The sequence below is a fragment of the Eretmochelys imbricata genome, chromosome 2 (assembly GCF_965152235.1).
Source record: "Eretmochelys imbricata isolate rEreImb1 chromosome 2, rEreImb1.hap1, whole genome shotgun sequence".
Lineage (NCBI taxonomy): Eukaryota > Metazoa > Chordata > Testudines > Cheloniidae > Eretmochelys > Eretmochelys imbricata.
The window spans coordinates 568,296-594,159 of NC_135573.1; the positions used below are offsets into that span (position 1 = coordinate 568,296).

Here is a 25,864-nt window from a genome sequence, read left to right on the forward strand (position 1 = left end):
ATACCTGATAAATTACCAATTCACTTCCTTGCCAGCTGCCCTGATCCTGAGCTCAGCCTTCCTGCCAGAGGCCAAGTGGACTAACTGCACCTCCAGAGGGAAAACCCAGCACCCTTGTCACCCCTGCAGCCCCCAACTCCATGCTTTTTGTGTTGGGGTATGTACAGGGCAGGCAGGACAGCTGGAGGGAGATGAACATGGACATCAGCTGTCACTCTGTCTGAAATGAGACATTTATAGATGCTGCTGTCCCCTCACATTCCAAAATAGCAGCTTGTGCAGCCCTGCATTCCACAGCCCCCAGAAACTCCCAGTCTGAGGCAGGGACCCAGTAGGGCAGCAGTTCCCAAGCAGTCCTTCATGGGCACCTCATGGTGGGCTGAAGAGAGACAGCTGCTTACAGGGGGCCGGCTCTTCCCTTGATTCCAGCTGCTAAGTCACATTAAAAGATGCTAAAAATACATTACATTCTTTCCTGGTGGGACTTTTCTGTGTGAGTAACCACCAGTAGGCAAGGAGGCAAGGCCAGGGGAATGGCAGGGCAGGGAATGTGGAGCCAAGCAATGGTGGGCATGGAAGAAAGGGGAGGTGGTGTCTCGGGATGGTATTGGGAAATGGAATGGGACAGGACAGGAGGTGAAGCAATGGAGGAATGAGGGGGGAGGTGGAAAATGGGCACTATGAGAAAGGGAACAGCAAGGGAGGCAGGGCCTAAAAGTGACGGGGTGACTGGGGTGGGAGGTAGGGCCCGGATGATGGGGGAACAGGAGAGGCAAGACAGTGCTCAGGGCAATGGGAGGAGAAGAGAGGTGAAGTGGGGCTCGCTGGGGATGGGATTGGGACGGGAGAGGAAGAGACATGGAGTGTGGGTGATGGAAGAGACAGGAGGGGGTCATGGCCTCTCTACCTTCAAGGCAGCATTAACTAAGCTGTGAAATCCAGTTAGCCTTCCCTGGAACTAAGAACCCCTGCCCCTCCATCCTGGGATTGACACAAGGGAAGTCCCATAAACTGCAGTGTCAAGTTTGTGTCCTAGACGGGGTGCGCCATGTCCTTTCATTTGGCCTCCTGCCATTCCAGCTGGATCTGGGATTCTCCTCTCCTGTCCCACGTCGGTGGGTAGTGCTGCGCATCTTGTTGGGCACCAGCTGCTCCCCACCCCACCCAGCAGCCTACAGCGAGCTCTGCCTGTGACATTACTGCTTCTCAGAGGGCACAGGCCAGGTCCCCCTCAGGACACACTCTCCTTTTCTTCCCCTAGGGACCTCTTCCACCGGCTGTCTCCATCCCTGGCCAGCCTCCTGCCTGAGCCCATCCACAGCCCCAGCGAGGACCCCATCACTTACAGCACGGGTGACTCTTGGTGAGTTGTTGCTGGGCAAAGCTGCCAGGGTCCGATAGTCCAGTCGCAAAGGCTCACTGCTGATGCTCTGGAAAGGAATAAAAAACAGGGACAGGTCAGGCCAGGAATGGGATAAGGGAAGAAGGAGGGATCAGGCCAGAGAAAGAGGGGCAGCTCCTCTGCGGGCCAATGAACCTATCAACAAGCAAGGCCTCATCTCCAGGGAAAACTCATGAGAAACTCTCATTGCCTGGGAAAAAGACCAGCCAGTGACCCAACCACTGTCACCTAGGAAACACTTTAGGCATCAGCTTGGAAAAAAAGCAACACACAGCACACGCCAACCCACTGCCACCCAGGACGTGCCCCTGCCAGTATTCCAAATCCCCATAATTTCTCCTGCCTCGCCTGTGCCTGACTTGAGGATTTCCCATTCATTCCTGAATGTCCCAACCTCTGGTGCAGGGCTTCTCACAGACTGATACATTTTAAGGCCAGAAAGGATAATTAGATCATCGAATCTGATCTCCAGAATGAAACAGGCCATAAAATTTCACCTAATTATGCCTGTATTGAGGCAATTTTTTTTGACTAAATCATCTTCCAGAAAGGCATCTAGTCTTGATTTGAAGACATCAGGACACGGAGAATCCATTACTCCATTTAATTGTTTGTTCCAATAGTTAGTCTCGCTCATAGTTGAAAATTTTGCCTTATTTCTAATTTGACTTAATCTGACTTCAGCAAGTGGCCATTGGTAATTGTTATGCCTTTCTCCACTAGATTTTAGAGCTTTTTAATATCCAGTATTTTCTTCTTATGAAGGTTCTTATTCATTGTAATCAAATCACCTCTCAATCTTCCTTTAGATAAGCTAACCAGATAGAGCTATTTAAGTCTCTTGCAGTGATGTTGTAGCCTTGTTGGTCCCAGGATATTAGAGAGACAAGGTGGGTGAGGTAATAACTTTCATTAGACCAATTTCTGTTGGTGAGAGAGACTGAATGCATCCGATGAAGTGAGCTGTAGCTCACGAAAGCTCATGCTCAAATAAATTTGTTAGTCTCTGCGGTGCCACAAGTACTCCTTTTCTTTTTGCGGATACAGACTAACACGGCTGCTACTCTGAAAGCTCCTCTGTGGAAGCTCAAAAGCTTGTTTCTCTCTCACCAACGCAAGTTGATCCAATAAAAGACATTCCCCCCGCACCTTCCCTCTTTCACAGTAAGGCATTTTCTACACCCCTTGAATAATCTTTGTGGCTCTCTTCTGCACCCCTAGAATCCTCCCACCAAGCTCCTCACCTCTGCCTCCTCCTCAAGGAGTTGCGTGGCTGCCTCCCGCTCCCTACGCATCCTCTCCTTCCATAAGAACAGGACAGAGTCAGAACAGCATCCAAGCAGCACAAGCAAAGAGAGAGGGAAAGGGGTCAGCACCACACTGGACAGTCCCTCCATCAAGGGGAGGAGAAAGAGGTAGCGACCCCACACAGCACAAGTTGGGCAGTTACCAGGGGAGCAAAGGGGAGCAGAGACCCCACACAGCACAAGCTGGACAGTTATCAGGTGAGGGGAGCAGAGATCCCACACAGCACAAGCTGGACAATTATCAGGAGGGAGGGAGAAAAGACCCCATATGGCACAAGCTGGGCAATCATCAGGGGAAGGGAGACATTACAAGGCACTAGCCCCTTAGTGCCACCATCCCTCCAAGGGCAAGGAAAGGCAGAAACTATGACAGAACAAGGACAGGCTTGAACTGAGCTGCTCAGTTCTCTGTCACTCCACATGAGAAGACCATGACTGAGTCTAACCTGGGTGGCAGTGACTCAGCTCAAAGGGATCCCTCCCCCAACACTGGGCCTGCATATGAAAAAGAGAGATTACTTACCAGTAAGTGCTGTTCTTTCAGAGTCACCTCTGTCCATTCATACCGGTGGGACTTGGCGCCCCAGGCTTCGAGCTGTGGAACTGCCATGAAAATCCATGTCCATTGGGAGAAGCACAAGAGATCTCCCATGAGGGTGACCTCATCGCCCTGCTCTATACACAGGAGTGCACCCCCAACCCCCTCTGGCCCTTCTCCCCAACAGCAGACCCCTGAAGTTCTATAGAACTCAAGGGAGAGGGAAAGGTGGACAGGTAGTACAAATGCACAAAGGCAACTCTTTAAGAACAACAACTACTGGTAAGTAACCTCTCTTTCCTCTTCTAGGGCCTCTGTGCTTTCCCAGTTGCAGTCAATGAGCGAGCATTCTAAGGCACATAAGCACTCCAGCCCCTATCTCCCAAACAGAGAGTTGGAGCAGGATGGTAAATTCAAAGAGCAGTGCCTGGTGCCTAGTGAACGCAGATACTGCTGCTTTGCACCCCTCCACTGAGGGAACCCGTCTAAGGCAGACCAAGGATGCTGCAGTGGTTCTCATGGAGCAGGTCTTTAAACCAGGAAGTACTGGTTTCCAAGCTACGATGAGACAATGTTTCATACATCTCCTTATGAAGTATGAAAGTGTCTGTCTGGTAATGGATTTCTCCTGGCATTGTTCCCCATGCACTATGAATATCCTGTTAGATTTTCTAAAGGACTTGGTCTTTTCCAGGCAAACACGAAGTTCTCTCCTGTACATCTAGGACATGGAGATAACTTTCCATTGGATGAGAATGGGATGTGGGGAAAGACATCGAGCTGGTGGAACTCTGAGACCACCAATGCATGAAAGCTGGGATGAGCCTCATGTCATGGTCTTTGTCCTTGTGAAATACAGTATAAAGTGGAATAGCCATCAAACCCTGAGCTTGCTCACCCTCCGAGCAAATGTAATTGCTATCAGAAAGACTGTTTTGTTTGGTAGACGCCCACAAGAGAGGCTTGAGCAAGAGGCTCATAAGGAGGGCATATCAGTTTCATTAGGACAACATTTAATTACTCTTAGGGGAATTCTGCGCCACTGTACATGTGCAGAATTTATGTCCCTCACAGATTTCTTTGCTTCCTTGCAGAAAAATGACTTTCTGATGGGGAAGCAAAGAGAAGCCACAAGAATGGTCATGTGACCCTCCCCAGCAGTTTTGGGTGCTCAGGACAGCCATCAGAGAGGTAAATCACTATGGGGCATGGAGTGGGACTGGGGAAGACCCGGCGGGTTGCTCCTACCTTGTGCCAGGCTCAGCTACTAGTCCCGGCTGGGCTGCGGAGGACAGAACTTCCTCTTCCCCTGCACGGTATCTGGGGCCGGGTGAGACCCACCCTTAGATTTCTCCCTTGGCTATAGGAAGCTGTGTAAATCCTCCCCCCTGCCCCACCCTGTGCTTCCTGCAGCCATTGCTACTCAGCTGCAGGGGGAGGGATTGCTGTACAGGGAGCTGCTCCCCTATCTGCCCAACCCATGTGCATCTAAGCCCCCTAGCACCCAGACCCTCCCACCAAGCCTCACCAGGTCCCCCCTGCACTCAGAACCCCCCTGATGAGCCCCACTCCCCCTGCACCTGGACCATCCCAACCAACCACCTGCACCCAGATCCCCACCCCATTGAGCCCCACTTCCCCAGCATCTGGACCCCCCCCACACTGAGCTCCCCATACCCAGGTCCCCCTACCAAGCTCTATCCCCTCCACACCCAGACCCCTCCCTGCTGAGCCCCAACCACCTTCACCTGGACCCCGCTGCAGAATCCCATTACCATTGTACCCAGAACCCCCAAACAAGCCCTTTTGCATCCAGATCCCCCCTGCACCTGGATTCCCTACTGAGCCGCCCACACCCAGATTGCCTGACACAGAACCGTCACAACCCACACCTGGATCCCCCCACACTAAACCCCTCCACTCTTAGATCCTGCCTTGCTGAACCTGCCCACCCACACCTGGTGCACCTGGCACGGAGGGGCAGGGCCCTGCGGTTTTTCTGGGGCAGGTCCAGTCCTTGCACTCTGTCAGGGTTGGGTGCAGCCTCACCACTGAGTCCATGTCTCAGGGGTGAGCTGCCCAGTGATCTCCCACCTCTGTGCAGCCAGTAGCCTGTGCTCCCCAGGGCCATGCTGGAGCCTCCACATTCATTTGACAAATAAAATTTGCAGAATTTTACAGAATTTAAAAATATTGTGCACAGAATTTTTAATTTTTTGGCTCAGAATGCCCTCAGGAGTAAACATTTAGGTTGCATGAAGGCAGGGGTACTCTAATAGGGGAAAACGCACTGACCATGCCCTTAAGGAACCTGAATATCTTTAACATAACTGTGATGAGCAAATATTGCTGCCATATGGACCTTTAGGGAAGCTCCAGCTAAGCTCTGAGAGTTAAAAGGTAGAATGTACTCTAGGACTTTGAGAACCACAGCTCAAGATGGAGCAAATCCTTTACCAGTGGTCCGGATAGAGAATTGCTTCTATTTCTGTTTATGACATTTCAGGTGGAGTCTTTCACAGATTCATAGATTCTAAGTTCAGAAGGGCCCATTGTGATCATCTGGTTTGACCCCCTGCAAACCACATTCCATAGAACTTCCCTGAATTAACTCCTTTTTTAACTAAAGCATATCTTCTAGAAACACATCCAATCCTGTTTTTAAAATTGCCAGTGATGGAGAATCCACCACAACCCTTGGTAAATTGCTTCAGTGGTTAATTACCCTCATTATTAAAAATTTATACCTTATTTACAATCTGCATTTGTCTACCTTCAATTTCCAGCCATTGGATCTTGTTATACCTTTTTCTGTGAGACTGAAAAGCCCTCTATAATCAAATTTTTATTCTCCTTGTGAGTCCTTATACTGTGATCAAGCCACTCCCTAGCCTTTTCTTTGTTAAGCTAAATAAATTGAATTCCATTAATCTCTCTCTATAAAGCATGTTTTCCAGTCCTTTAATTATTCTTGTGGCTCTCTCTGAATCCTTTCCAATTTATTAAGATCCTTCCAGAACTGTGTACACTAGAACTGAACATAGTATTCCAGCAGTGGTTGCACCAGTGACAGATACACAGGTAATATAACCTCTGTTCTCTTACTCAATATTCCCCTGTTTAGGTAACCAAGGATCATATTAGTCCTTCTAGGCAGTGTGTCACTGGGAGGTCATGTTCAGCTCACCATGACTCCCAACTCTTTTGCTGAGTCACTGGTTCTCAAGATAGATTCCTCCATCCTGTAAAAATGGCCAACATTCTTTGTTCCTAGAGGCATACATTTACATTTGGCTTTATTAAACTGCATATTATTTGCTGGATTCTCCATCACTGGCATTTTTAAAAATCAAGATTGGATGTTTTTTAAAAGATCTGCTCTACTTCAAATGGAATTATTTTGGGGAAGTTCTATTGCTTATTACATAGGAGGTCAGACTAGATGATTACAACAATCCCCCTTCTGGCCTTGGAATCCATGAATCTATGCTTGTGCCCAGCTCACCAAGTGCTCTATGATCTGTCCTCTTAATTATTTACCACTCCCTTCAAGCTTTGTCTTATCTGCAAACTTTATCAGCGATGATATTATGGTTTCTTCCAGGTCACTGATAACAATTTTAAATAGTGAGTGGCCAAGAACCAACTCCTGCAGGACCCCACTAGAAATACACCCGTTTGATGATGATTCCCCATTTACAATTACATTTTTATGTACCTCAGCTAGCCAGTTTTTAATCCTTTTAATATATGCTATGTTAATTTTGTAGTGTTCTAGGTTTTTAATCAATACATCCTGAATTAACAAGTAAAATGCCTTACACAACTTTAAATATATTACATCAGTACTATTACTTTTATGAACCAAACCTGGAATCTCATAAAAAAAAAAAAAGCTAACAAATTAGTTTGACAAGATCTGTTTTCCACATACCCATGCTGATTGGCATTAATTATATTACCCTCCTTTAATTCTTTATTAATCGAGTCCCGTATCAGCTGTTCCATTATTTTGCCTGGGATCGATGTCAGACTAGCACCCAAATAGTTACCCAAATCATCCCATTAATCCTTTCTAAATATTGGTACAGCATTGGTTTTCTTCCAGTCTTCTGGAACGTTCCCAGTGTTCCAAGAGTTCTTGAAAATCAACATTCATGGTCCAGCAAGCTCCTCAGCCAGCTCTTTGAAAACTCTTGGATGAATTAAAAATTTTTAACTTTGGCAGCTGCTGTATAACATTCTCTTAAGTTACTACTGGAACGGATAATTTCATCATCATTACATAATATAATATCCTGTTTTTTTCCAAATACAAACAAAAATATTTATTGAACACTTCTGCCTTTTTTTGCATTATTGACAATTCTATAATTTCCTTCTCCCAGTGGATCAATACCACTGTCAGGACTATTTTTTGTTCCTAATATACTTTTAAAACTCCTTATTGTCCTTAACTCTGCTGGCCACAGATTTTTCCTTTTGTTCTCTTATACATTTTCTACCTTCTCATTTATATTCATAAGTATCATGGGAAACTTGAAATAGAATGGCTTGGGGCCCCCTGAGAGCCAACGTGATCCACATTAGCCAGCAGGTTATCTCCATATTGTGAGATGGAGTCTCTCTGGGTCAGGATGCAAAATCCTCCCTTGCTGTTGCGAGAGGCATCTGGAGAGAGAGGCAGCAGACACAGTGCAGAAGATCTGGGTACCAGTCCTGACGAGACAACATTGGGCCTATTAATATAATGTTGGCTTTGTCCAACCAAATCTTCCTTATGACCCTGAGTCTGAGGGGAATGGGAGAGAAGACATACAGAAGTTGGCTCCAGTCCAGGAGAACCACATCCAAGATAAGACTTTTCTCTGTGTGCTCCTGTGCAGAACACATGGCATCTGGTGTTTTGTTCAGCTGTGAAGAGGTCTACTACAGGGTTACCTCATCTCTGAAACACTGCTTTATCCATCACTGGTTTAGGACCACTGGGGATGATTCTGAGACCTCCTGCTGAGCAAGTCTGCCTCCATGTTCTCCTCTCATGAAGTGCAGAACAACAGGGAAGATTTTGGATGCACCACAGCCATAGTGTTCTTGCCTCGACTAATGGCAGACAGGAATGCGCTCCTCCCTGCTTGCTTATGTAGTAAATGGGTATGGTGCTGTTGGTAAGCACCTGTACTACATGATGTTGCAGGGACAGGTGACGACCCTGAGAGACCATCGTACTGTCCTGAACACCAGTACACTGATATGGAGTCTGGACATCCAGAGCTTCCACAGGCCAAATACTTTGAGGTCTTGTAATGCAAACCTCAGCCTAGACTAGAGGCATTGGTGGAGCATGTGAGGGTAGGGAAGAGAGAGTAAAGGGTATTTGCCTGAGGACATTGTCCCTGTTCTCTCACCATTGAAGCTGTTGGTACACTCAAAGAGGGATGGGCAGTGCCCTTTGCAGGCTGTGTATATTCTGTGTGGCTTCTTGTCGTCCAGAGCAGCAAGGGTCTCACGTTCAGACAAACAAAGGGTGCAATGTAGATCAATGAAGCCTCAGGCCTAGTAGTTGCAGGAAATGTGTTGTGGTCTGCATAAGTTGCTCATTAAGAGTTGTTAAGGTGTCTCATATTTTGCAAAATCTCTCCTCTGGAAGAAAGGCTCTGCCTGAGTGCAGTCTAGGATGCTCCAGGTAAGGTGATATGCTGTGCAGATAGAAGCAAGGATTTAGTGACTGGAAGAAGTTGCTCACGTATTGGATTGCTGAGGCGAGACAGTCATCCAGGCATGAGCAGAAGAGTGACAAGGTTTGAAGGGAGGGGATTGGGGGGATGGGTTAGCGATGTGGTGCACATCAGTATGCAACTCTCAAACAGACCGTCAAAATCACTGTTGAGAGACTGATGCAGAGGGCTGTGAGGAAAAGCGCCCCGGGATCCTGCTCCCATACTGTTGAGAGTATTTGCCAGCAGCCAGCTTAGTAGGTGGCCTATATCATCTATGAGACTACATCCCTTGGTGTTGTGAGGAAAGCAGAATGACGAGTAGGAAAATCTCCTTAGAACTGAGGAAGAATGTTAATCCCAGGGAGAAGGCAGTGGCCATAGTGGCCTTGATCTTCTCCAGGGTCTTGACAGTTTTGTCACTACAGAGGCCTCTGCCCTCAAATGGAGGTTTTTGTTTTTTCCCTGAGATTCCAGTGTGAGACCAGAGGATCTTAGCCAGAAATATCTCCTGAGAGCCACTCCTGTGACCAACATCCTTGCACTGCTGTCTGAGACATCAGAGGCTGCTCTTAAAGAGCATCTAGCAAGCATGCAACCCTTGGTGTCTCAGCTGCTGCCATCTGTTCCTCTGGCAGGGAGTCGAAGGTAGGCTCCTAGAATCCCACAGAGCATAAGTGTAACAGAGCAGGATGGCCTGCTAGTAGCAGTAGTAGCAGACTCTCCTGCCAAATGCATCCAGCTTGCACCCTCGATGTCAGAAGGGGCAGACTGCCCCAAACTCTCCCCTATGCTGAGCACATCACCAGAGGATGCAGCAATAGACACGGATATCCTTTCGCTGGCTCACAGCTCGGGCTGTCACTCCAGGGCAGGTGGGAGGCTCCAAGCTAGAGCCCAGCTGCTCCCCAGCTCCCTGGCTCCCCACTGGGCTTGTAGCCAGGGTCCCTGCTCCAAGCTGGGCTTGTGCCCAGGCTTCCCGCTCCGAGCCGGGCTGCCACCCAGACTCCCCATTGGGAGCCTGGCTGAGCCCAGGCTCCTGGTTCCAGGTGCAGAGCTCCCCACTGGGAACCCAGCTGCTCCCCAGGGCTCCTGGCTCCCCTCTCCCAGCTGGGCTTTCCGCTCTGAGCCTGTCTGTCGCCAAGGCTCCCCACCCCTCACCAGGCTGCCACCTGGGCTCCCAATTCGCTGCTGGGAGACTGGGTGCCGCCTGGGTTCCAGGCTTCCCACTCCACAAGGAGCCCGGCTGCCACGCAGGCTGCCTGGGCTCCAGACTCCCAGCTGGGATACTGGCTGCCCCCCGGGGCTCCTGGCTCCCCGCTCCTAGCAGGGCTTGTGTCCAGGCTCCCCACTCCAAGCCAGGCTGCTACCTGGGCTCCCAGTTCCCCACTGGCATTCTGGGTACTGCCCAGGCTCCAGGCACCCTGCTGCCCACTGAGAGCCCAGCTGCCTCCCAGAGGTCTTGGCTCCCTGCTCGCTGCTGGGAACCTGGGGAACAGGGAAACCCGGGGGAGGGGGGTAGGGGGGGCAGCCAGGCTCCTGGCAGGGAGCCCAGGCAGTAGCAGGGAGCAGAGCTGAGAGCCCTGGCGGTAGCTGGGCTCCCATTGGAGAGCGGAGAGGAGAGCCTGGGCAGCAGCTGGGCTCCCAGTGGGAGCTGTGTGTGGACCTGAGAGCTTGGGCTCTCAGTCCTCCACACTGTCCCTCTTAAGTCAGTGGAAGCGCTCCTGTTGGGGACGTGTACACCGACAGAAAGAGGGTAGTGTGGACATGAAAAACCGCAGAAATAATTCAGGTGGCCTATGTTAGGTCGACTAAGTTTGTAATGTAGACATGTCCTCCATAACAGCTCCTGAAACTGCTTTTGATCATCCGTAAGGAAAACAGATGAAGCAACAATCTGATCGTCTGGTGGGGGTGCTAATAGTGTGTGCCTTAAAGGGAGACTCGTATGGTGCCTCTGAAGAGGTATTGTTCCATTCCTCAGATATGGACAGATCCTCCTAGAGACATGACAGATCCAGGGCCTGCACTAGTCCAGCAAGAAAGGTGCATTTGTTTCGGATGAGGAAGAGGCACTGGCAATGGCAGTGGTCCCAGAAAGGGCACCAGCACCGGTGCTGAGGTCAGTGCCAAAGCTGATCTTGCAGCATCCAAAAGAACCTTCAAGTCCTGCATGTAGAGCCACGTGAACAGCTGAAGAGGGACCTGCATCATATCCTTCTGTGATGTCTGGATTTGAGGTGAGAGAAGAGGTCTGATGTCCTGAGATCAAACTGAGGCATGCTCCAAGTCTATCTCCTAAAGACTCGAAGGTACACCAAAGAGGCTTCTGACTGAGACTGGAGGAACAGACCAGAGCAGAGAGTCAGGGAGCAGAAAAGCATACCGTGGAGTGGCTAGTAGGTGTGCGGTGGACCTCCATGCAGACATGGAAAGTTCAATAGTGTCATCAGAATCTGAACCAGAGGGGAGTCAAAGTCTGTTAGTGCCAAGATGTCTGGCTCTGGTGGAGAATGGAGAAGAGGTGACAGCCGTACTATATGAGAGACTTCAAAGTACTCAGGTGATAGGGAGCATGAAGAAGACGAGACATGATTCTTCCTCTTTTTCTTCTGTTTATGACCCTATTGTAGTGAGATGTGCACTCTCTTCTCTCTTTTACCCAAGCCAGCATCTGACTGGACTTCAGATCCCAATATGAAGGCGCTGGAGGATAGGTCCAGAGACTGAAGCCTCAAGTGTCTCCCTCTTCTGGTGTGGTAGGAGAAAATGCAGCAAACCATATACTCCCTTTCCAACTGTGTCTCTTCGAGGCATAGATGCACTGGATGTGGGTGTTGGTGTCCTCTCTGATTACCAGGCAAAAGACACACCTGTTGAATTGTTTACTGGGTTCAGGAACCAAAGAAATACTAGTAAGAGGCAAGTGCTCCCAGGACAAGGAAAGGTCTAGTTATACTAAATCATCCTATTGTGAGAGAAATGCATATATGGGAATACAGACCTTATTTAGACTTTATTTTTATTTTTTAATGGGTTTCATATTTATAGGTTTTTAAAGTACCTTTTCTCTATCAAGCAGAAGAGATAAGTTGTTTGACTGATAACATAGTTCCCAAATAGAAAAATTACTGTAATTGTTTTGTTTGCAAGAAGAATTATGACATCCATCATAAAATGTCCAAACTTATTTTTAATTCACTGGTGCATAATTGTTAAGTGGCTGGTTGTTGCTAGGGCTTTTCCAATCAGTTATTTGTACAGGATTTTGGGTTGAATTTGGTGACATAATATCATCTCAAGCCCTTTTCACCCTGATAAAAGCATTATCAGCTTTATTCTTGTATTCTTGCGTTGTGCAGGAGGTCAGACTAGATGATCATAATGGTCCCTTCTGACCTAAATATCTATGAATATTCCATATTTTTGATATTTTTAGGGGGGGGTCACAAAGTTTAGTTTCTGTGGTTTGCAAACACCAAACAATTTTTAAATTACTGTGTTAAGCAGAACTTTCCCCAAACTGCCACTAACCAAGGGTGACTTAATTTGAACCTGACTGAACCAAACTGCATGGCTCCAATGTAGGCCTGGCAACTGACCAGGCCAAAGAAGGAGGTACTGCAAGAAGGAGTGACAAAGCCCACAAACTGTCAGAATCAAGGGTAAGGCCAAAGAGTCTCGCCTTTCGTGACAGTGAGCCACCTGAGGGAAGCCTGATATTACAGAACCTGTGAAGTGGGCCACCTTGCGAACAGGAAGTCAAGACATCTACGCCAGCCTTTGACCAGTCTCCCTGCACCCAAAGAAGGTCTGCTAGCGAGAAGCACTATATCACCATCTGGCTTCTTAACTGCAGTTCCAGCTCCTATTCTACGAGAGTCGAAGAGTTCATGAACCCCCGTTATACCCAATATCTTATTTTTAGTTTTTCTTTTTGTCTTTATTAGCTGGGAGACATCCCAGTCTTTCTATTGTCTAGTTTTAGGGTGTGAAGGTGTGATCGTGTGCATGAATGTGTCTGAACACCCATAAAGTACATATGGGGAAGGTGCCAGAAAATTCCCCAGGTTTAATTAGCCTTAAACATAGTATCATATGGGTACTCAATAAAGAGTGTTCTGTGTTCCATGTTCAAAAGTCCTAAGAAAATTAAAACTAACATTGGCTTATCAGAGTATTCTGTATTATATCATCTCTGGACATCACCTCATGCAAGAACACTCATGTAACCCCCCACACCGCCCCGCAACAGACATGGTCTTTCAAGGCACTTCTGCAGCTCAGTGAGTCGGACACCAAGTCCCAAAGGTGTGATTGCACAGGCTCTTAAAGGACTAGAGTTGAACATGCCCCACCCCTACAGCTCAGCATAAAAGAGCATTAAAATGACCAAAGCACACCTGTGTGAGCTGCTGGGAAAACAGGGCTTCCTCCTAGCCCTGCACCCTGCTGGTGAGCCAGAGCCCCTGGGGGCTAGAATGTGTAGAAGATCACTGCGGCTGCAAAGGTGTGATTTCTAGTTGAAATTGAGTGTGCATTTGGCAATTGCAGATTCAACATGCCTATGCTCTCAATTTATGTTCCTAAGTTTGTGGCACTTTTATTGCTTTCCGCAGCTTGTACCTTTCTCAGAAATGTCTCTTTTGGGCCCTTCAGCCATTCTGTAGCGTCATTCGTCTCTGAAGGGCTTTTTCTCATTACAATAGATCCACATGGTCCTGGGGAAAAGGAACTACACTGACCTCAAAAATTTTGGATATGAGATGCTGTCATAGGATAAATGTTAAGTGAAACTGTACAATGGGGTATGTTGTGGGACAAGACGAAAAAGAACACATGCCACTGGGTGCATGGAGAAACAGACTTGGACTCCTGGATGGACATTCCACTCAGATTGCTCATTCAGAACTTTGGGGGGTTGAATTTGTTGGCTCCTGTGAGAAGGGGGAGAAGGATCATAGAGAGAGTTGGAGACCTAGACTGTGGTCATGAGGAGAAACATTGCTGGGCTCTAATAGGATTAGGCTATCCCTCTTGGAGTCAGAAGCAGAAAGGTTACTGAGTGCTATTATCAGGTTTATGTTCTGTTTACTCAGACTAAATGAAACTTAGTGTTTTGTCAAACCCAGAAGTTGGAGGCATAGTAAACAGAAGGGTTCTGAAAAGGGCTGCTGGGCCCTAGAAACAGAGCTCAGTAAAACAGCCACAATCACCTGGTATTCAGAGGTGAGTGCCCTGAGAAGATTAGAGAGTTAAAAAGGCTGTACTAGCAACCCAGAGGCACTGGTATTGAATAAGGTGTGTGCGTAGGAAGGGACAGGTCATGATGGGCCCTCACTTGAGACTGACAAAGATTGCTCTTGCTGAAACTGTAATGTCATTGGTCTCCAGCAGGCAGAGTCACAAACCAGGCTTGCTCCTGAACAACAATGACACCCTCCAATTTCATATCTCCGTGAAAGATGAAACACACACTAGAGGGAAATGACGCTTCCAGCCCCTTGGGGCTGGCAGATGGCTGCGGAACTATTAAAATGAAAATCTCTTCTGAGAACAAACACACATCCCTTCTAGTAGATCTCCACTTGCAGACCCTGCAGTTCCAAGGATGGATCCAGGGGAGTCTCCAAAGAGTAATAAAGGGAACACTTCAGAAGAAAGATGTAGCTCTGCCAGGGAGGATGTACCTGACGGTAAATGACACCTAAACAAACTCACAAGGGGTACAAGCATCATGCATAGCCCAACACCAAACCTGCTGTAGAGGGGCAGTTACCTGGCTCCTGGGGAAAAAGGTAGGCTGACTGGGGAAGCAGCCACAGCTGTGGCCACCCCCAACCAGGCCACAGCTGTGGCCACCCCCAACCAGGCCACAGCTGTGGCCACCCCCAACCAGGCCACAGCTGGCTCTGATATAAGGGCTAAGGAGCGGGAAGGACCTGGCTGCCTGGGAGTACAGGGTACCCGGGGCAGAGCTGTGCTGGGGAAGGGCAAGAGGAGCTGGGGAGCTCCAGCCTGACAACTCCCCAGGCTGAGGGCTTGTTTAAGGCCTAAGCAGGTACCGGGGCTGAAGAGGTGTAGCCCAGGGAGAGGCAAAGGCGTAGGTCCAATCCCTTTGTCAGTGATGAGTGGCCATCAAAGACTGCAGTTTGCCCCAAGGAAAGAGGGTTAGAGGATGACTGGCAGTAGCCACTGAGGCAAGGTGGGCATAGAGGGTTTGGGGTTCCCCTGGGAGGGGAGACCCAGAGTGTGGGGGTACTGTGGTGGGCAGGACCCTCAGGTAAAGGGCACCGGGGTCTGGGAGGAACATGGGGGGGCCTGAGGCAGGAGAGACACTGGCCGGCAGGAGGCTCTTCGAGGCTGGAAAGAGCTAATTCCCAGAAGACCAGCAGGAGGCACCATGCTGGTGAGTGCTCGATCTGCTACACGCACTATGGCTGAAGAGTCAATGGTGTGGACTCTATGACACTGAAAAACTATGTGAATGTCCTGACACCATGTGGCTGCCCTGCAGGTCTCAGAATAGGGACAGGTCAAGAGCTGGCTGCAGGAGTTGATATGGCTCTGACTAAGCTGTAGGCCTGCCAAGAAGCAGTAAGGAAATGCTAGGGAGCCCCTAATACAAGGGAACCCCCATCCTCCCTTTTTATTCAAGTCTTCTTTAAAACTTTGCTTCTCTGCAGTCAATCAAAGTCATAGACTTTAAGGCCAGAAGGGACCATCGTGATTGTGACACTGTATACCTTGGGGAAGCACCCTGTAACCCCCATATTAGTCATTTGTGTATAATTGTGATATTTCATATAAAGCATACCATGTGAAGTATTGTGGGAAAGGTTATGTTCTGCTGAAACCCACTGTTCTACCTAATGAGTGTATCATTAATGCATATAAAATTATAATAATTGTGTTGTATGGTTTTCACTAAAATATGCCGTGGGTTTGGGAAGCACCCAGATACTAGCTCCCCAGAGACAATGATAAGGGAGGTAACCAACACCCTGGTGGGTGCTGAACAAATTTCACCAACCGTTGTCCGGCAAGGGAGTTACAATTCAATGACTCACTTGCATAAGGCCACACCAGGGGAATTGCTCAACCTTGCCTGGTGACTCAGCAATACCCACCAGACATGTCTGGACTTGTGTTCTCCAAGCACATGGACTAAGGGTATAAAACAGAAACAGGGGCCCCATGCTTGGCCTTTCTCCTGCCCCCACCTATGCTGCAAGCAACAAAGACACTCAGAAGACTGACGACTCCAACAGAGAAGACTGGTCCAGGTTTCAAGGGCGAAATCTGTGTACTATGAACTTCACTATCCAGTGGGGTGAGAAAAACTGCTTAATCTAGATCAGGGCGGGCAAACTTTTTGGCCTGAGTTTCTGAAATTGTATAGAGGGTTGGTTAGGGTAGGCTGTGCCTCCCCAAACAGCCAGGCATGGCCCGCCCCCTGCCCCCTGCCGGCTCCCCCCGGCACTCCTGCCCCATCAACCCCCTCTGTTCCCTGATGGCCCCCCGGAGACCCTTGCCCCATCCACCCCACCCCCCTACTCTCAGTCCCCTGACCACTCCCAGACCCCCCTGCTGCCACATTCAAACCCCCCTCTCCTTCCTGACTGCCCCCCTCCGGGACCCCTGCCCCATCCAAACAGCCCTTCTCCCTGACCGCCCCCAGACCCCTCGCCCCTAACTGCCCCCCCACCCCATCCAACCCCTCCTCTCCTTCCTGACTGCCCCCCCGGGACCCCTGCCCCCATTCAACCCATGTTCCCCGCCCTCTGACCGCCCTGACCCCTATCCAACCCCCCCCCCCCACTTTCCGCACTGCCTGGAGCACCGGTGGCTGGCAGCATGGCTGCATCAGGAGAGGCAGCCATGCTGCGCAGCACAGAGCACCGGGTCAGGCCGGGCTCTGCAGCCCCACCGCCCAGAGCATTGCGCTGCACGGCGGCTGGCTGCAAGGGAGTGGGGACAGTCTCCCGGGCCAGGAGCTCAGGGGCTGGGCAGGACAGTCCTACAGGCCGGATGTAGCTTGCGGGCCGTAGTTTGCCCACCTCTGATCTAGATGTTTCCCAGCCTAATAGGGTTGAGAGTTTAGACTGCGTACTTATATTTTATCTTATTTTGGTAACTAACTCTGACTTTTTGCCTATCACTCATAATCTATCTTTTGGAGTCACTAAACTTGTTTTCCTGTTTATCTTTACCAGTGAGTTTGCCTGAAGTGTTTGATATGCCCTGCTTTGAGCAGGGGGTTGGACTAGATGACCTCCTGAGGTCCCTTCCAACCCTGATAGTCTATAAATCTGCTCAGGTTTACGAAGGCTGGTGTATATCCACTTTCCATTGATGAAGTGGTGAACCAAATAAAAAACTTGCATTACTCATCTTGAGCAGTGCAAGACAGTACATTCGTGAGGTACAAGGCTGGGAGCTGGGGGAATTGGGCTGATGTCTTTCTGTGTGTGATTCACGAGCGGCTTTGGGAGCATTCATGCAATGTAGCTGGGTGTGGGGGTCCATAGGTGGTTGTGCTGAGTGATTACAGCACCCGGAGGGGTTTGCATCGTATCACTAGAAAAGCATTGTGAGAGACAGCCCAGGCTGGAGAGTTAAGGGGGAACAACGATCCCACACCCGTCACAGTGATCATCGAGTCTGACCTCTTGCACATCGCAGGCCCCAGAACCTCACTCCTGTAATGGACCCTGAGTTACTGACGGCCTCAAATCATGATTTAAAGACTTCAAGTTACAGAGAATCCACCATTTACTCTAGCTTAACCGAGCAAGTGACCATGCCCCATCCTGCATGGGAAGGGCACCAAACTGAGAGAATAAATGGTTATAAATGCCTAAATCCCCACCACATGCCTAAAATCCCCAAAGCGAACAAAAATGCTAAAGATTCCTGGGCTCAAAAGCCTGTTGTCCAGACCCTTATAATCTGCTTCCCTTATCAGTTTAAGATTTTGGTCCAAATCTTCAAAGCAATTAATGGATCAAGTCTCAACTACATTAGAGACCTCATATGCAAACTGCCAAGATTGATTATTTTCTCCCCCCACCATAACCAGACTGATATTCATAGCATCCGCCATTCTTTTTAAACCCTATCCCTTAAAAAACAAAAAACAAAAGACCTACCCCATGCAGAGCTTTGTATCATTTCAAAAGGGAGGAGTATCACAGAAGTACACAAAGTCCATAAGAATCTTGATTTTTGCCAATCTATTTTATATGGCAGATGGTCAGCTATCACAGTGATTGGCAGTAATACAAATACGCATAAATAAGACGATAATGGTCATATTGGGTCAGACCCAATGGTCCATCTAGCCCCATATCCTGTCTTCTGACAGCAGCCGGTGCCAGACACTTCAGAGGGAACAAACAGAACAGGGCAATTATCAAGTGATCCATCCCCTGTTGTCCAGGCCCAGCTTCTGGCAGTCCGAGATTTAGGAACGCCCAGGGCAGGGGACTACATCCCTGATCACTTTGGCTAATAGCCACTGATGGACCTATCCTTCATGAACTTATCTAGTTCTCTTTTGAACCCAGTTATATTTTTGGCTTTCACAACATCCCACAGCAATGAATTCCACAGGTTGACTGCGTTGTGTGAAGAAGTACTTCCTTATGTTTGCTTTAAATCTGCTGCCTATTAATTTAATTGGTGATCCCTCGTAAGGCCCGTGGGTCTAGAATCCTGGGCCTTCAGATCTGCCAGGCAGCGGGAATCTTCATGCTGCCACCTAGCAGAAGCCGTAACCAGCCTGTGCTCCAATGCCCATGACCTGTTGTGGACACAGACCATGGGAAGTCCCGCCTTAAGGGGTCTGACAGGCAGCAGCCCATGGCTTCTGATTGGCTGCCTGCCCTATATAATCCTAAAGTGCATTCCAGGAAGTGTTCAGGCATGAGTGTGATATTACTGTAGCTGTCACAATCATTTCTTGCTCCTGAACTCCTGGTTTCAACTGCAGCTTGATTTGGACTTTGCCTTCTGACATGGACACTGAAATCAGACCCTTGGTATCGATCCTGGCCTGGAATCTGACTACGCACTCCTACACTCCTCCCTGTCTCAGGTTTGCCCCTGCTTTGACCATTGGTCCTGATTGCCTGTGGTGGGATCCTGACACCCCTGGTTCTTGTGTTGTGTGAAGGGGTAAATCACATGTCCTTATTCACTTTCTCCACCCCAGTCATGATTTGATCGACCTCCCTCGTCTCCCCCCCACTCGTCTCTCTTCTCAGCTGAACAGTCCCTGTCTTTTTAATTGCTCCTCATGTGGAAGCTGTTCCATCCCCCGCATCATTAAGGCGAAGATTTTGTCATGGTTATTTTTAGTAAAACTCACGAACAGGTCGCAGGCAATAAACAAAAATTCACGGTAGCCGTGACCTGTCTCTGACTTTTGCTGCTGCAGCTCCATGGTTTTTCCTGCTACCATGGTGGCTGGAAGCTGTGGGGTTCCCCTCCCGCCACGCATGCAAGGCTGTCGCCTGTCGCTGGAACCCTGAGGAGGCTGTCGCCTGTCGCTGGAACCCTGAGGAGGACCCTGAGGAGGCTGTCGCCTGTCGCTGGAACCCTGAGGAGGCCGTCGCTGGAACTGCTGGGGCCCCTCTGGCTGCCAGCTCCAGTCCTGTAGCCCCAGTGGCCAAAGCAGAAAATATCACAGAGTTCTCTGGAAGTCATGGATTCTGTGACCTCTGTGACAAACACAGCCTTACTAATCATTTTTGTTGCCCTTCTCTGTACCTTTTTCCAATTCTAATGTATCTTTTTTTGAAATGGGATGACCAGAACTGCATGCAGTATTTGAGGTGTGAGCATACCATGGATTTATATAGTGACATTATGGCATTTTTTGTCTTATTATCTATCCCTTTCCTAATTGCTCCTGACTGCTGCTGCACATTGAGCAGATGTTTTCAGACATCTATCCACAATGATTCCAAGATCTCTTTCTTGAGCAATAATAGCTAATTTAGATGCCATCATTTTGTATGTATAGTTGGGATTATTTTTTCCAGTGTGCATTACTTTGCACTTAGATAGGTAAAGGAATGTTTGGATTGAGATGCAGCATCTTGTACCAGGACCTGCAGTTGTGTCTCCTTAAAATATGGACAAATATGAGTTGTGTGTTCCCATCTTTGACTTTACTAGCTGTATGCAGTTAATGGTACTGTTTGGAGAGAACTGATCATCAACTGATCATCTGATGAAGTGAGCTGTAGCTCACGAAAGCTCATGCTCAAATAAATTGGTTAGTCTCTAAGGTGCCACAAGTACTCCTTTTCTTTTTGCGAATACAGACTAACATGGCTGTTACTCTGAAACCTGATCATCTTGGAGCTCCCATCTAATCCAGAGAACAGAGGCTTCTGCTCTTACCGTGGAGGCCTGCCTTGTGATTGAGGCACAAGTATAGTGAAGAGCAGCATGAAACCATGTTACAGATGCTGGAATAGTCTCAATGAAGCAAGGGAAAAGAGGTATGGGAAGACGAAAAAAGAGGGTCCGGAGAGCTGGGGATATTGGTGAGCAGAGAGAGCTAATACCCCAGAGGTGAGGAGAGGACCCAGAGCTTCCTGTGGGAAGTAGTGCTCTGGTTAGGGCAATTCTGCAGCATTTCCCTCAGAACTCACCACCTTGGTCAAGATATTGTCAAGGTCAGAATGTGAGTGTGAAAATGCTCTCACCACTTTCTCCATTTCTTCTCTCTCCCACTGAGTCGCCTCCCTCACCATCTCCATCTCCTGGGAACAAAGGGAAAGATAAGAGGGCCAGATCCTAAAATGACCCCTGCTCTAGGGGCAGCACCATCACCCCCAAAGGAGAAGATATGAGAGTCACATCCCTGAGCACTTCTGGGAGAAGCATTACCACTCTTCCAGTCTTATGGAAACAGCAGGTGCACCGGAGCTATGGGGAGGAGTGAAATCTTCTACCATGGCGCAGGCTCCATAGGCCAACGCAAAACACTGCAGAGCTTCAGAGACCATTCTGCCCTATCCCATTCTCCTGAAGGTAGTTACAGCACCCACCTTTTGTAGGATCTCCAGCTCCTCTGGGGTCAGGTCACGGTCAATGGAGGAGATGCTTTCCAGGCTATTCTTGCGGCCAATGCCAGCGGCAAAGGGGTTGGCAATGATTCCTGGGGACATCTACAAAAAAGAAGGTAACATCACATGTCAGGAACACCCAGTGCCTTAGAACACAGAGACCCCCACCTGCCCCCTGGGTACTCAGAGAACGGAGATGATCCCGCCCAACAGACCACAGTCATGTACCTCTTGAGACCCTTCCCATCCCCTAGGGCACCGAGACCACCTCACCCATGTGCACAAGGGCATTCATTGGTAAATTCACTGGTAAATTCTGGCTCCTTCTCAGGCTCTGGTTGGCCACACCTGTTGGAGAGAGTCCAGCGGAGGGCAATGAAAATGATTAGAGGGCTGGAGCACATGACTTACAAGGAGAGGCTGAGGGTGTGTGATTTGCAGTGTGATTTGCAGTGTGATTTGCAGCCCAACTGGCACTGGATGCCAAAGACCTCAAAGTGCATCTCCTGTGGCGATGTCTCCTCTAGGCCCTGCACGCCAGGGAGGGCCAGGCTTGGGGGAGCAAGAGCCATTCAGTAACTCTGCAGAGTGCAGGCCCATGGCTGTGTAAGGACGACTGTGAGTGCGCTCACTGCAGCCCTCCCCTGCACCTGCCAAGAGCATTGTGACAACTGGGCAGCACTGGGAGAATGTGCACTCTGAGGCCAGATTTCCTCACACTGCCCTTTCTGCCCATGAAGTTACCAGCCCTGACTGACACCTTCCATCATTGTCGTTGATAGCTTTCCCCCCGAACTGCTGAGGAGTGAAACACCAGGCTGGGCACTGACTTCTTGCAGGTCTCTGTCCTGTGCAGGTATATTCTGATTACTCTTCCAACAGTTATGCCGTGCCACATGATTTTCGGTTTGGGACAGGACGGCAGCAACAGAAATGGTTACTTCCTGTAACTGTGGTTCTTCAAGATGTGATGCAGACAGATCGAGGGACGTGATCGTTCCCCTCTATTCGACATTGGTGAGGCCTCATCTGGAGTACTGTGTCCAGTTTTGGGCCCCACACTACAAGAAGGATGTGGATAAATTGGAGAGAGTCCAGCGAAGGGCAACAAAAATGATTAGGGGTCTGGAACACATGACTTATGAGGAGAGGCTGAGGGAGCTGGGATTGTTTAGTCTGCAGAAGAGAAGAATGAGGGGGGATTTGATAGCTGCTTTCAACTACCTGAAAGGGGGTTCCAAAGAGGATGGCTCTAGACTGTTCTCAATGGTAGCAGATGACAGAACGAGGAGTAATGGTCTCAAGTTGCAGTGGGGGAGGTTCAGATTGGATATTAGGAAAAACTTTTTCACTAGGAGGGTGGTGAAGCACTGGAATGCATTACCTAGGGAGGTGGTGGAATCTCCTTCCTTAGAAGTTTTTAAGGTCAGGCTTGACAAAGCCCTGGCTGGGATGATTTAACTGGGAATTGGTCCTGCTTCGAGCAGGGGGTTGGACTAGATGACCTTCTGGGGTCCCTTCCAACCCTGATATTCTATGATTCTATGATTCTATGTATTTCCACTTAGGTGTGTGCATGGCCAGTGCTGGAGCTGGAGAATTTTGCTTGCATCTTATGGCTGTAGCCCCTCCCCTAACCATATGAGGCGACGGCCTGACCCTCAATTGCTTTGCACAAAACACCAAGATGAGACTCTGATGCAGAGGGGCTGGAGGGTGGGTCAGGGAATACACATCTGCATCACAATGCGAAGAACCATAGTTACAAGAAGTAACCATTTCTTCTTCTTTCAGTAGATGCAGCTGTGTATTACACTTAGGTGACGCTCAAGCAGTACACCTCCAGGAGGCGGAGCTCGGAGTCTATGTAAGCAAGAATCGCAGGACCATCCTATCAAAGCTTGCATCTGCCCTGGATGATGCAGTGATGGCATAATGGTTCATGAATGTAGGTATGGATGACCACACAGCAGCCCTGCAAATGTCCAGTATGAAAACCTCACTGAGGAAAGCTATGGACATCGCTTGTGCTCTTGTAGAACGAGCTCACACCCACTGAGGAGGCATAGCCAAAGCCATTTCACATGCTGTCTTGATGCAGGATGTTTTCCATTTAGAGATCATCTGTGAAGAGACTGCCTGATCCTTTATGTGATCTGTATACAACACAAACAGGCAAAGTGAAGCACAAAACCGTTTAGTCCTGTCCAGATAGAAGGCTAGACGTGGCCTGACATCTAATGGATGGAGACACTGCTCCTCCAGAGATGGATGTGATTCAGGGAGGAACACAGGTAAATATACCTCCTGGTTCAAATGAAACTGAGAAACCACTTTAAACAACAATTTTGGGTGTGGTCATAAAGTCACTTTGTCTCTGGAGAACTGTGTATTCACCGCTGGGGAACTCAAGATGGGTTCACATCAGAGCCTGCAACTCTCAGACTCTTCTTGTGGATGTTATCTCTACCAGGAATTCAGTTTTTGATACAAAAGTGGAAAGGGACAAGATATGGGCTTGAACAGAGGTCCCATCAAAGCTGCTACGCCCGTGTTAAAATCTCACAGAGAAACTGGCTCTCAGATCAGAAGAAGATGTGGATGAAGGAGCCCTTTTAAGAATCTTATTATCATGGCACTGGAGAAGACTGATCTTCGCTGAACAGGGGGTGAAAACCAGATGCACTTTCAATGAACTAAGTGCAAGCCCCAACGACTGAAGGAGCAGCAGGTACTCTCAGATGTCCTACATAAAAGCCACTGTCAGCTGAATTCCACAGGCTAAAGATCACACTGAAAACTGCTTCCATTTAGCTGAACAGGCCATTTTGGTAGTGGGCTTTCTACTGTTGAGCAGGACTGCCAGGACAGCCGCCGAACTTCCTCCTTATTCAGCCGTGCAGAAGCCATGCCATGAGTCGCAGGGAGCTGAGCACGGGATGCAAGGTACAGCCGTGATTAAATTGGGATGGAGAGGAAGTGGTATTGGAGGCTGAATAGATAGTGTGAAAAGGCCGAGAACCAGCACTGCCTGAGAATGAGACTCTGCCTTCATCTGAGGATGACTTTTCGGATGATTGGGAGAAAAGCATACAGGAGAGTCGACTGCCAGCAGACGTGGAAAGCGTCAGACAAAGAGCCTGGAGTGAGGCCCCCTCGATAGCAGAACAATGACATTTCCTGTTGTCCCTTGTAGCAAATAGGTCAATCTTCAGGATGCCCCAAGCTGTGAAGATAAGCCAGAGGACATTTGTCTTCAGGGACTACTTGTGACTCAAGGAAAAATTCCTGCTGAGATGATTCTGGATTATGGACAAGTGAACAGCTCTCAATAATGTTCTCTTCAAGGCAGAATTCCCATAATCTGATTGGTTTCAGAGTAGCAGCCGTGTTAGTCTGTATTCGCAAAAAGAAAAGGAGTACTTGTGGCACCTTAGAGACTAACAAATTTATTTCAGCATAAGCTTTCGTGAGCTACAGCTCACTTCATCAGATGCATGCCTCTCAGCAGAGTAGCCTGGAGTGCGCTACTCCTTGATTGTTCACATAATACATTGCGGTGGTATTGTCCGTAAGTATGTGAACCACTAAGCCTCTGATATGGTCCCAAAAAGTATGAAATGCATTGCAGAGGGCCTGAAATGCCATTCTTTTTAGGTGGCAAATCTGAGGAACTGTCCCAGATTGAGGTGTCCTTAGAGGAGGTTTTGGAACAAATTGATAAACTAAACAGTAATAAGTCACCGGGACCAGATGGGATTCACCCAAGAGTTCTGAAGGAACTCAAATGTGAAATTGCAGAAATACTAACTGTAGTCTGTAACTTGTCATTCAAATCAGCTTCTGTACCAAATGACTGGAGGATAGCTAACGTGACGCCAATTTTTAAAAAGGGCTCCAGAGGTGATCTGGGCAATTACAGGGTGGTAAGCTTGACTTTAGTACTGGGCAAACTGGTTGAAACTATAGTAATGAACAAAATTGTCAGACACATTGATGAACATAATTTGTTGGGGAAGAGTCAACAGAATTTTCGTAAAGAGAAATCATGCCTCACCAATCTACTAGAATTCTTTGACGGGGTCAACAAGCATGTGGACAAGGGGGATCCAGTGTATTTAGATTTTCAGAAAGCCTTTGACGAGGTCCCTCACCAAAGTTCTCTTAAGTCCCAGGCAGATTGCGAAGAGCTAAAAAAAGGATCTCTCAAAACTAAGTGACTGGGCAACAAAATGGCAGATGAAATTCAATGTTGATAAATGCAAAGTAATGCACAATGAAAAACATAATCCCAACTCTACGTACAAAATGATGGGGTCTAAATTAGCTGTTACCACTCAAGAAAGAGATCTTGGAGTCATTGTGGATAGTTCTCTGAAAACATCCATTCAATGTGCAGTGGCAGTCAAAAAATGCTAACAGGATGTTGGGAATCATTAAGAAAGGGACACATAATAAGACAGAAAATATCATATTGCCTCTATATAAATTCATGGTATGCCCACATCTTGAATACTGCATGCAGATGTGGTCGCCCCATCTCAAAAAAGATATATTGGAATTGGAAAAGGTTCAGAAAAGGGCAACAAAAATTATTAGGGGTATGAAACCGTTGCCAGATGAGGAGAGATTAATTAGACTGGGACTTTTCAACTTGGAAAAGAGATGACTAAGGTAGGAAGTAGCCCAGAGAAACCAGACTTCAGTTTGGTGGTGTTGTGGCTTAACAGCCAGTCAGTGTGTTGCGGAAGGATCCCCGCTGACCCAGTGGCCACTGTTAGGGCCCTGGGCTGGGACATAGTGGAGACAGGTGGATC

At 48.4% G+C, this 25,864-nt stretch overlaps 1 protein-coding gene across 18 annotated transcripts in view; it reads right to left on the bottom strand.

Moving 5' to 3' along the window:
- SCRIB (scribble planar cell polarity protein) overlaps window positions 1-25,864 on the bottom strand; it is a 238,448-nt gene that overhangs the window by 112,098 nt on the left and 100,486 nt on the right. For 17 of the 18 annotated variants that reach the window (XM_077809562.1, XM_077809575.1, XM_077809577.1 and 14 more), the window contains 3 exons: window positions 21,030-21,149; window positions 20,685-20,741; window positions 1,347-1,430 (listed from right to left, as the gene is read on the bottom strand). In XM_077809562.1, the coding sequence (XP_077665688.1) occupies window positions 1,347-1,430; window positions 20,685-20,741; window positions 21,030-21,149 (261 nt within the window). The remainder of the gene's footprint in view (window positions 1-1,346; window positions 1,431-20,684; window positions 20,742-21,029; window positions 21,150-25,864) is intronic. The other variant, XM_077809561.1, reaches the window with a different exon arrangement.